Consider the following 12,317-nt stretch of genomic DNA (forward strand, 5'->3'; position numbering starts at 1 on the left):
TACAATACACGACACACAACAAGGAATAACTGCGCAAGGGGAAGCAAAGTTGAGCGCCATAAATACATGGTCATGCATATATCTCAATGAGCATTTCCAAATGTGTGGGTAGCTCACGCATTATGTTAAGAAGAATCTATGAACCAATGAAATTACAATTGTGTGAGTGACCTGAACTTCAAGCTGAAGAGCTTTTTAAGGAATGTCCTGCTTGCATAGCTGTCGAACAGCCAGAGAGGAATCGCTGAGCCAGATTATTTTAGATAGTCTAAGCACGTTGCATTTTATTCCTGCGCGATGTTGCGCAGAAGATAGTCTAAGCACTTTGCATTTTATTCCTGCGCGATGTTGCGCAGCAGTATGTAAGTCTTGAAGTACATCACCGTAGTGATGTTATTTTTTTTTTTTGCCCCAGAGAAGCATTTATTTGAGCGCTCGAGTTGTATGACTTTCTCAAGCGCATGGCCGTACAAAGAAACGCATCATATATCTCCAACAATGCGACGATTGCACAAGAAAAAGTGCTGACCTCGAATGTTTTTTCTCAGCTCTAACCAAAGTTGATGTCCTGGTAAGAGCGAGTAACTGGATCAGATAGCCAAAGGTTAAACAAGCAAGCAGCTACAAGAAAGGCAGCTTGCGATTGCCAGTGGAACTCGCATGCAGCAGTCAACACCAGAGATCAGAAGTTTCGCTATAACTCTGTTCACCTAGGGCCTACCAGTGTGATAGAAAAGTGTTCGACACGTGCCTAACGCACCCAAGAGCTCTCAGAGACTACTGATAGATAGGCTGGGCTGCCAGCAGAGGCACTCAGTGTTTTAAAATAACTGTATTGCAACAAAAACAAAAGGTATCAATACATTCTCAGCCTCCTAGTTCACGCGGTGATATTTCGGCAAAGCGTCTATTGAAATGGAGACTACTTTGATGGTTTATAAATATTGGCACTGATACCGACAGCTACTCCTTGCCACAGGCAAACATTGTTCGTCTCATTTAGAAAAAACGGATTCATAAAGACTGACCATAACCACATGTGTCGCATTCCACTTCTGCAGACCTATAAGGTTTTTTTAATATTTACAAGGTGTGCTACGCCTAATTTCAGTGACGCACAAACATGCAGCCCAGGCCCATAGTTTGTGCCTCATTTGCATACTAACTACCAAGTACAACTTTCCTTAAGCCGGCACTGCCATTCTTAAGAAGCGTCAAGACACAAAGCTTCTCACTATGAAAGAATTGCAGGAGCATTTTGTAAATGTTTAAGGCATTTTGTCTGTGTATTATAATTTCCTCTTATTTCAGACTCTGTGATGTTTAATTTAATGGCACATAATTCCTTGCAATATGTTTTGTTGAAACTTCGCACTGATGCATCAGACCGAGTTTTAGGAGCCGTACTCTTGCAAGAAGAGAATCCTATGCTACACCCGGTATTTTTTGCAAGGAAGAGATTATCGCATAATCAACGCAAATAGCCCACTGTTGAAAAGGAATGTTTGGCGGTGGTGTGGGCGATAAAGAAATTTCACATTTATCTTTATGGGAGACATTTCAGAATATAAACGGATCATCAGCCGCTTGAATACTTAACCAAGACCAAAATTAACAATAGGAAAGTCATGAGGTAGAGTTTGGCCTTGCAAGAATACTCATTTCAGGTGGAATATATTAAAGGCAGAGACAACGTGGGAGCGGACTTCATGAGAAGAGCCTACTGAACAGCTCTATGTATCTCTAGGATGTATCTGGTTGTTGTTGTCGTGCTAGGCATCTCTGGAATGTATCTTGTTGTTGTGGTTGTTGCTGTTGTTACTGTTATGTGATTATACAAGAGAGTGTGTTGTGTACATTAACAAGTGTATTGAGGACACCGCACGGACAACGGCAGGAGATGTGTTATTACGTAAGTGCAATTTGGTGTGCTGTGTTAATGATGTGCTTTTGGTGTGTGCTGGACATCTGTGGTGTGTTGTGTGCTGGGTCCAGAATCGCCACAGAAGATAGTCGGTTGGCTGGAAGGCTTGAAGATAAGGATGATGTGAGCAGTTTTCCACGCAAAAACTCTTGAGAGAGGGGGCCCTTGTCACGTATAATAGAGAGTCTGAAATAAAAGTATGAAGGAAAGAGGTTTGAAGAAGAAGAAGAGGATGGCGAAAGGATGACGTGGATTAACCGAAGACTAAAGAAGATGAAGAATAAGTATTCAGTGAGGTGGGAAGAGATTATTGGTGGAGAAGACAAGAAGCAGAAGACGACGACAAGGATTACGTGGACTAACGCCAAGGCTATAAAAGAGCGACGGAGAGCAAGGCAAGGGGGGGAAGAGCAGAGAAGCAGAGGCTCCGGCGGGGCAGGGACGCTTCGGTTGAAGAGAGCGACGCCGGCTGCTGATCCGTTGAGCTCACGTTCTACGGCTTCGCTTCGTGGACTTCCTGCTGTTCCTGAGCCCGTTCCGGTGAGTTAACTGAGGACGCTACCACCTGTACGGCCAGGGGCGCCTCTAGCAGTTTTGACACCCATCCGGGTGGCCCCCCCAACGCCAACAACACCGGCATCACCTCCACTGGCGTTTGGACCTGGATCTTGTACGACGCAGCCAGCGACGCCAGCCTCTGCACGTCGAACGCCATCTCGAAACCGGCTACTGGACCCATGCAACATCGCATTTGCACCGAACCAACCGTGAGCACGGAAACCGACCGCTAACAGTAGAACGCTAACAGTAGACGCCAGTAGCAGTGTTCCCGGGTCGCGTGCATTGATAGTCTTTGTGTTTTGTGTTAGTTTTTTGTTAGTTTTGTGTGCTAGCGTTCGTGTCACGTGGGGTGTATGAAATGTGCGTCTGTGTGGGTACACCTGTGGCCTAGTCTATGGTTTCGGTCGGAGTGTTCTCCGGGGAGATCTGTGACAAGAGTTAGAAAAAATCCTGAATTTTCTGCACGACATGAAGAAAATTGTAGATTCATGTTTTGTGCTGTGACACTGGAGCTTCAACAAAAGTCTCAGAAAATAAAACAAGAGCTCAGGTCTGAACTCAATCTAGGATCTTAGTTAAGTTCGTGACATGTGCCCTTAGAACATCCAAGGTGATGCCACACAGGGGATCTGAACGCAATTAACTTGGAAGATGCGATCCTAAGTACATTTTATGGTATAAACACCCTAGGTGGTGGGTGGGCGTATAAGGATTATGAGGTGAGACCATGCTACATTGCGAGCCATGTGAATGGCTCAGTGTTTGAACCAGTATACAATGAGTATACATTTATCTGTAAGACCTTATCAGTAGGCAAAATGTAGTTTTGCTGACAATAAAAAAATATTAGCCCATTCTTAGTAATTTTAGCAAACAGCTCATTCAAGAGCATGCAAAATGTTTTGGAGAACTGAAACACGGGTATTTATTACAAGATGGCAGACCTCATATACCCATCAATGAAGTCATGTAACAAAACGCTGAAGGGAAACTCATAATGTAGGTAATGAAAAGCTTGGGGACCAAGGGCAATGCTTTGGGCTACGTCCAAGATTGCAGGAAAAGGTGGGATGCAAAAGAATTGGCAAGGGAAATCTGCCGACGGCTTGTTGTTTAAGCTTGGATTCAGTTTAGAGCTATTGGGTACAAGTTCAAGTTCGAAAAAAATCCATAAATAAAAAAGCGAATCACATGCTTTTTCAAAGCCAAGAAGCATCGAGGGGGATATTGCAGTCAGGTTGCATGTCGTGAAGAACAAGAGTAAGTTGGCTATTGCAGGAATGTTTTCTAAAAGTGGCCAGTTTCGATGATACGCGTTAATGGGCCAAAACAATCTAGCAGGGCAAGAGTACAAAATGTGTTTGGTGATTTGCAGCACACAGCAATGGCATTAATAGATCCATAGGGGCTGGGTAGTGATGAGTAAGAAACATAGAGTGGCCAAGCTTTGATGAGGCAGGAAGTTATCTGCACAGTATGCAATAAATATGCGTACACCGTGCTTCCTGTCCTGTTGATGCTTGGTACAAAGTTCATAAAACTTGATACGAGTGTACTGGTGGGTGAACTGGTGGTAAGCTGGCATGTTGAAACTGCGCTAAGGGACGAGGGCAAAGGAGCAAGAATGGCATATATGTGCAGTGGTGTTGTTTTTCGTCATCTTTGTTCTTAACATATCTTTACCAGCTCTACAGGGCCCATTTTGCAGTCTCCTGTTTAAGCTGGTGTTAGGTAAAGCCAGTCGCTGTTCTTCAACAAACAAACTGGTGTGCCATACAACACATCCTTCTAGTCATCTTCATAATTGGCGAAATAAATGTACTTCTTTAGTCGCGTAGTCAAAATAACACAAATTGCTTCTCTCCTCATCAGAGTTAAACAATTAACCATAATTTCATTTATATAGCCAGTACTCATTAGTACAGGCCTCGTTAATATGGACTGAAACTATTGAGAGTGGTTCTGCGGAAAACTTTTTTCAATGCACTTACGCTTTGTTAACATGGAAACTTGCTGATCAGGTTGTGGACAGAGTGAAAATGGGTACGGCCCATTGTCGCATGTGTTCTTGTCCCAATAATGTGCAGAGTGGAAACGCTAACAGATCAACGTCGGTATTGCAGAGCCAACCACCATGCAACAGTGCTTAGCACATTTCGAAGAACTGAAAAAAGCCTTGTTAATGTAGCTTTGAATGCGTGGCGGAATGTTGCTGTCGTGACCACACAAATGTGAATAGATAAGTGGGCCAGTAAACCTAGCCGATCACTGAGGAAGGTCAAAATATACATCTATATGTCAGCAAATAAATTTTTGTGAGTGTAAAACGTAAGGAGGATTAAAGAAATCTGGGAAGCGCTCTACACCGCCGACACACAGCTGATCGTGCTCACCATCGCCGTTACTCAGCAGACAAGTAATCATGTCCGTAGCGAGCAGGCACAGGCAAATGAAGGTAACAGATAGGCGTGTGCATGTGCATCCGTCTCCTTCTCAGTGCTTCGAAAATGTGTTGTTAAACAAACTGGTGCGGCTGTACCAGGGAGGGCTGCTGAACAACCGCTTAACGCCAATAAAGCCAAGTTCACGAGCTGCTCTGCAGCGATAGCATTGCGCACACATCATCCACTTTCGTACCGCTGGTCTCCCGATCGAATGGGAACGTGAGCAAAATCAACAACAAAAAGTGTCATGGCCCATGAGGGGCTTCAAGATCACCGCATTTTTCTGATTTCAATGGAAACCGAGATTCCACTTCAACTTCATATTGCCAAGCATTTATCAAAGCAAAAGGAGAAAAAGCAATGGAAAAGATTTTCCTTATATATATATATATATATATATATATATATATATATATATATATATATATATATATATATATATATATATATATATATTCATCAAGCCAACTTTCCAACTTTCTCTGTGGACAGTTTTGATCCCATAAGCTGCTGCCACAGTTTTTTTTTATGGCTAGAGGAAGTGTTCAGTGACCCAATCATCACGGAAATATTTATTGCAGACAAATGTCCGCACAGCCGGCAGGAAATAAAAAGAAATGATGCTCCAGAAGATGCATCTGCACTGCACACCGATGTTTCCACACAAGTTACACAGTGCCGCCGGCCACTCGCAACCCGAGCACCCATCATCACAAAATGTTCTGAATGGAGCACCAAGGCGCAGAAGGATGGCGGCGTTGCTTTTGTCGCCGCAGAAAACAGTCCGACGGCCTTGCAGCCAAGATCGTGTCCCGTCGCAGACATGGCAGCCCTCGAGCACTTCGCGCTCAAGGTGGTAATGGATATATAGCAGAAACAATGCCGAGTCGTCGCTTCGGTCGCGATCACTGCAACCATCGCAACGAATGCGATTAGCTGCACAGCGTCACGATCATTTCAGCATTAGGAAAGCACGGCGTCTGTCGTGAGCTTTCGCAGGTGCACATTTCGCTGCATTGAAGTAAAAGACCTCGCTCTGATCGCAATCAAGTTCACTACGCGCATACTTGTCACTGTGCTATACAGCTCATGCACGCACAGAAAATCACCCTGAGCAGCTGCTACTCGCCGCAATCCGCGATGATCCTCGCAGGATTTAGGAACGCTTGCAACTAATTGAACTAAAGCAGTACAGTAGGAATAACAACCTCGAACTGAAGGGCATACCTGTTGCTGACAGTGAGGACCTTAACAAGGTTGTTGAAACAGTCGCTTCATGCTTGTCTACAGAACTACCCAGCCATGCCATCGAGGTTGCACATCGTGTAGCTACTAAGGCTAAAGGACCACCAAATGTGATTGTACGGTTTGCCTCAAGGACCAACCGAGACAAATTCCTTGCTGCTGCGAAAAAGTCACGACTAAACGTATCAATGCTTGGGTTTGAAGGAACTGATCCTATATTCGTCAATGAACACTTGTGCCCAGAAAATAAGATACTTTTGGGGAAAGCAATCCAAACCAAACGCGATGTCGGCTGGAAGTTTGCTTGGGTGTCTGAAGGAAAAATATTAATGAGGAAAGCAGAAAAATCGAAGGTGGTTCATGTGACCTGCGAAGCAGATCTAGAAAGAATAACCCGGGCCCAAGGGACACAAGCACAAAGCGATAATAACCCTTACTTGAGCTCATAATGGCTTCCAGAACAAACATATCCATACTTCATAGTAATGTTCGCAGTCTGAACAAAAACCTGAGCCCCCTGCTTTCGTTTATCGTTGAGCAGGGGAAGTCTTTTGAAATCATAGCGACCACGGAAACGTGGCTGAAAAAGAACGAAAATATAACAATTCCTGGTTACACGACATTATCACAACCACGGAACTCGCAGTTTCGTGGTGGCGGTGTGGCGATGTTTGTTACAGATAGCCTGCATTACACTATCTTATCATCAGTTTCATCTTGTTCGCCCGAACTTGAAGCACTATTTCTGAAACTTGAATGGGGACTAGTAGTGGGCGTAGTTTACCGACCCCCGAGCTCAAGTCTTACCATGTTTTTTGACAATTTGGAAATAATCTTGTCATCTTTAGCCAAGAACTACAAAAATGAAGTTATAATCGTTGGGGACGTTAATATTGACACACTTTCTAGGAACACCATGGATTATACATATCTACTTCAGTCATACAACTTTCGCAATTTGATTAATTCTCCGACGCGTATAACCACTTTTTCGGCAACATCTATCGATCATGCACTGACAAATATTGACACAGGCGCACACGCAGGTGCATATCAAACCCCAATTTCGGATCACACACCTCCTGCAATAAAAGAGAATAAATCGAGAACTGACATTAAGCTAGATTATGAATCATTCCGCAAAAAGTTGTTATTACTCAATACTGACCTAATCTATCATGAAGATGTCAATATAAAATTCTCTAACCTGATTACAACCCTTGTGGATCTAATAAAAAACAGTAGCCGAAGTACAACAGCCTCGAGGCGTTACAAGCCAATTTGTCCGTGGATGACAGAAGAAATTTTGAACGTATTAAAGAAGAAGGACTATTGGTATCACAAATGGCTACATCATAGAAGTAACCAGTACTACTTGTACCAGTTCAAATGCGCACGTAATAAATCAGTGTCGTTAATGAGAGCCCGCAAAAAGGAATATTTTGCACGCCGAATTAAAGCCGCCACTGGGAATTCAAAGGAAATGTGGCAAATTGTAAATGAGGCGACACATAACTTTAAAAAACTTTCTGTACTTCCCTCCAATATAACTGAGCAGACAGTAGAAGACTTTAATACATTTTTCACCAAAGTTGGCCCTGATCTAGCATCGAAACTTCCTGATATAAGTACTAGCAGTGATCTTCCGCGGCCAGTTTTAAACTCTTTCTTTCTGTACGATGTCGAATTAACTGAAGTGATGTGTGTTGTTATGGATTTAGTTACAAACAAGGCGGCAGGCTACGATGGCATTCCTGTGAAGGTAATTAAAGAAAATATTGATGTTCTAGGACCCATATTATGCCATTTATTCAACCATTCAATACTCAACAGCACATACCCATCATCCCTAAAGACAGCACGTGTTACTCCTGTATTCAAGGACGGCGACTCCTCTGACCCTTCCAGTTACAGACCTATCTCTGTACTTAGTGTTATTAATACCATATTCGAAAAAATTCTTAACAAACGTATTCATCAGTTTCTTCAGAAATATAACATAATATGCCCAGAGCAGCACGGATTTCGCCCTCAGTACTCCACCAGCTCAGCAGTCATGACTCTTACCCAGGCAATTAATGATGCTTTACACAATAACAGACTCGCAGCAGTTATATTTCTGGACATTAAAAAAGCCTTCGACACAGTTAACCATGACATTATGCTAAATAAACTAAAAATATATGGACTTCGCGATAAGGTGCTTGACTTTTTCTCTAGCTACCTCACAAACCGCCAACAAATTGTTTCAATGAAATCTTTATCGTCATCCATTCAGCGCCTACTCACAGGGGTGCCACAGGGGTCTACTCTTGGTCCGCTGCTCTTTTTACTGTACGTAAATGATCTGCCCGAAGTATTAACTTCATCCAAAGCCATCATGTATGCTGATGACACTGCCATTGTTGTTATTGCTCATCATACGGTCGAACTTGAAAACATAGCAAATACAGAACTGGAAAAAATCTCCGACTGGTTTCTCACAAACAAATTAACAATCAATGCTAAGAAAACTAAATACATACTGTTCCACTCAAAGGAAAATCAATTCTTTCAAGTGATATTACATTAACTATTAACCAGACCCAGCTTGAGTCAACAAATACTTTTACTTACCTTGGAGTCACACTGGATAAACATTTACACTGGCAACATCATATTGAGGCGACTTGCACTAAGATGGCATCCGGTTGTTATGCTCTTCTCCAGACGCGCGAATACTTTGATACCAATATCCTGCGCGTCCTATACTTCACATTAATACATACTCACCTTTCATATTGCATCGAGTCGTGGGGCTGGACGTATAGTACATACCTAGAGCCTATTAAAAAGTTACAAAAAAGAGCACTTAGAATAATTTCATTTTCTAGTTACACTGCACACAGTAAGGCACTATTTACTAAACTACGCGTCTTACCACTCAATTTACTTTGTGAGAAAAGAACTGCTGAATGTGTTTATAAAATAGCAACAAACAACCTTCCGTTTGATATATCAATCTTTAACATCCCGCCACTTTCAACACGGAGCCGCACGTACGGCAATTTTAATTTGCCAGTGAAAAGAAATGTATATGGAGAGCGTCTCCTAGAGTTCACGGGCGCAAAAATTTGGAATAATCTACCACATGACCTAAAGACTGCCTACAACTTTTCCATTAGAATAAAAAATTATTATCTTATAAAGAATGACACACTTTGAATTCATACTTTCATTCTTTTTTTTTTCTAGTCGTCTGATATTATTTGCATGTTGCAGAAACCTGATACCTTGATTTATTTATAGATTTATAAATTTGCGTCCATTCTAAAAGTGTTTTGTGATTAAAAAGTGTGCACTGAAATCATTTTATCCTCCTCTAGTGTGTTGTACCCTTGTGATGTTTTGTAAATAGTTAACAACTATTTTCCTCTAGCTTTTTGTGATGCCTTAATTTTTGTGTAAGTTCTATGCGTTTTGTTTGATCTGTAAGTTTTTAGTTTATATAATCTGTAATATATGTGTTTCTTTTGTTGATACTCTTACAAGTGTTGAGAGTGATGTATAGCCTTTTTTTTTTACTAACTTGCTTACTTTATTTTGGTATATTGTTGCCTGCATGCTTGTATACATTTCTCTATTGGACCCGTTACTAGCCGTTGGCTATGGGTCCGAGCAGTGTTTGCGTACAATTGTAAAGCAACAAAGATCAATAAATCAAATAAAAAAAACACCACAAACAGCTCTATATAAACACTTAGTGACGCCGCCAACGCGTAGGTATTGCGTCGGTTCGAAAAGGCGCTCTGTAAACTCCGCCAGCGTAGATGAATACAGAATTCAGCTAGTGAAACTGTCGCTCGCCACTGCTGCACGCGGAGAAGTTCGCAGTCGCTCTGAACACTCGTAACATCAGCAGGAGGCCAATATAATATGCTTTGCGACATAGCTGCCACTGCCCAGGCCTCGCTCCCCAGTTCAATTGACGGACGGCCATCTTGCCCCGGCAGAAGCCAGGCGGAGGGGATTGAGATGTCGCTGACGTCACGGAAAAAGCAACCAATAGCTGCAGTTCGGTCGCTGGCCGGACCCGCTCATCGGCTTGAAAGTTGAATTTGACCAACTTTCCATTCGTTCGCTGGACGGGACGGAGCCGCCCGTCCGCTCGGGGGAAAAAGCCGCTCAAAAACGTTCGTACGGCGAACCTTAACGTCCCAAAGCTACTCAGGGTATGAAAAACTCCGTAGTGAAGGGCGCCTGAAATTTCAACCACCTGGCGTTTTTTTAGCGTGCAATGACATCGCACAACACACGAGCCTCTAGAATTTTGCCTCCATCAAATTTCGACCGCCGCCCGGGATCGAGCTCTCGTCTTTCGGGTCAGCAGCTGAGCGCCATAACCACTGACCACCGCGGCGGCTCAGTCAGTGAAGTTGCCGGGTGCCTCTTGAAACTTCGTTGTTTGATAACTCTTTGGTTAAAGAAAATTTTATATTACACGTCATTTCATTCAAGAATGTCATACTTCACCCAAGATTGGAAAACCTCGTGTGAAAAACTGCCCCAGCTCAACGGTGTTTGAGAAAAAAGATATTGAGAATTTTTCAAAAGTAGAGATGTCCAGCCCAATATTTCTGAACGCTTCCCGTGTTCCTTAAACATCCTTAACGTGAATGAAAGACCTGTAAAGTTTATCAAATGTGCTATTCTAGGCGAGCAAAATACATAAAACATAACGAACAATATGAGAACACCATGTTCCAGTCGCTCAGTCGGCACAGCTAGCACTAGTATACTTTAAAACACCAAGAATGTGTAGTAATTATGGCATGCAACTTATAAATTACCGCGTCCCTGTTCTGCTGTGCAAATTACGAAATAGCATTATTTCAGATCGCGTATATAATAGCTCACTGAGAAAGTGGTTGCTAGAAAAGTATTAAGGAATGTCTAACTGTATCGTTATTTGTACGTTGCTTATGCAGTTGCATAGTTTCGTAGTTTTGTTCCTAGTACTACCTGCTTTCCTGTGATGTTGATTTTTATGAAAGATGTCTTTGTAAATATCAGTTTATTATATAGGAGCTTTATTATTGTAACCTTTGTGTACGTATGCATCCTGTTTGCTGTGCCTGCTGGAGGAAGCAAGGTCCCTTGTCAGGCTATGCCTGAAATTGAGCTATAATTTTGCACCTTTCACGTGGATGAAAAAACTTCAAAACTTCAAAAAAAAGGGATGAAAAAACTTCAATATTGGGACAACATGGGGTAATTACGGCCATCGTTTGGGGCGTAATGGAGCGGCATTGCCAAATATAGAAATAACAGTGTACCAGTAGGGCCATCATTGTAGGTGTCATAAAGCGGCACTGCTAACATTGGGGCAACAAAGTGAACGCTGGTCCAAGGTAGCGCCGAACTTCATTAACGCGCCTCGAACATTGGGCCGGTCCATTGTGTGGCTTGGACAGGATTCCAAGAGTGATGTTGATTACTGTTGTCGCCTTATTCACTAGGCGCATTGTAAGGAGCAACTCCGAAACAGTGCAAACTAATTAGTTGGCTATGGATTACCAGTCAAACTGTGCAGCTGTCGATTTTACAAAAATTACCCGTGAAATATAAAAACAACGTACTCTGGGTATTGCTCTAAAATTTCTGGGAGAAACTCAGCACTGCTTTTTACTACACAGGTGATTCTGTGCGCATTTACTGCTCTCCCCATGTATATATGGGTACGATTCAGGAGTGATCCGCACCAAATGGAATACGGCGAAGGTAAGGGTTTAACCAAATGAGTGTTCAATGCAAGATTTTATACCATGGCATGATTTTCTCTACAGAAGAAGAATGCGACAAGGACTACAGCCTCTCACGGAACGTCACGGATAACGTGTAAGTAACTGCGTGGCGAAAAAGTTGATAATTTGTGTCGTCTGAGAGTTTGAAAAATCGGAGTGGACACGTAAGCCCCGCTTTAAGGGCATGACGCGACAGCGTGAATTTTAGTGTCCGTTAAATCAGAATTGGTCAATCTCAACTTTATATTCATATGTCCGGGAGTCCTCACACCACTCCTTTCGCAATGGGACAGCGGTTAACGTATGCCTCACTGCCCAGCGATGGCAGGTGCTGCCATCGGTGTGCCTTGTGCGACCCAA

At 42.7% G+C, this 12,317-nt stretch overlaps 1 protein-coding gene across 1 annotated transcript in view; it reads left to right on the forward strand.

The window, feature by feature from the left end:
• Window positions 1–11,954, forward strand: part of LOC144127733 (transient receptor potential cation channel subfamily M member-like 2) — a 547,241-nt gene extending 535,287 nt beyond the window's left edge. The window contains exon 13 of the mRNA XM_077660634.1: window positions 11,850–11,954. Coding sequence (XP_077516760.1) covers window positions 11,850–11,954 — 105 coding nt within the window. The remainder of the gene's footprint in view (window positions 1–11,849) is intronic.
• The last annotated feature ends 363 nt before the right edge of the window (window positions 11,955–12,317 follow it).

This window comes from Amblyomma americanum, chromosome 4, assembly GCF_052857255.1.
Source record: "Amblyomma americanum isolate KBUSLIRL-KWMA chromosome 4, ASM5285725v1, whole genome shotgun sequence".
Lineage (NCBI taxonomy): Eukaryota > Metazoa > Arthropoda > Arachnida > Ixodida > Ixodidae > Amblyomma > Amblyomma americanum.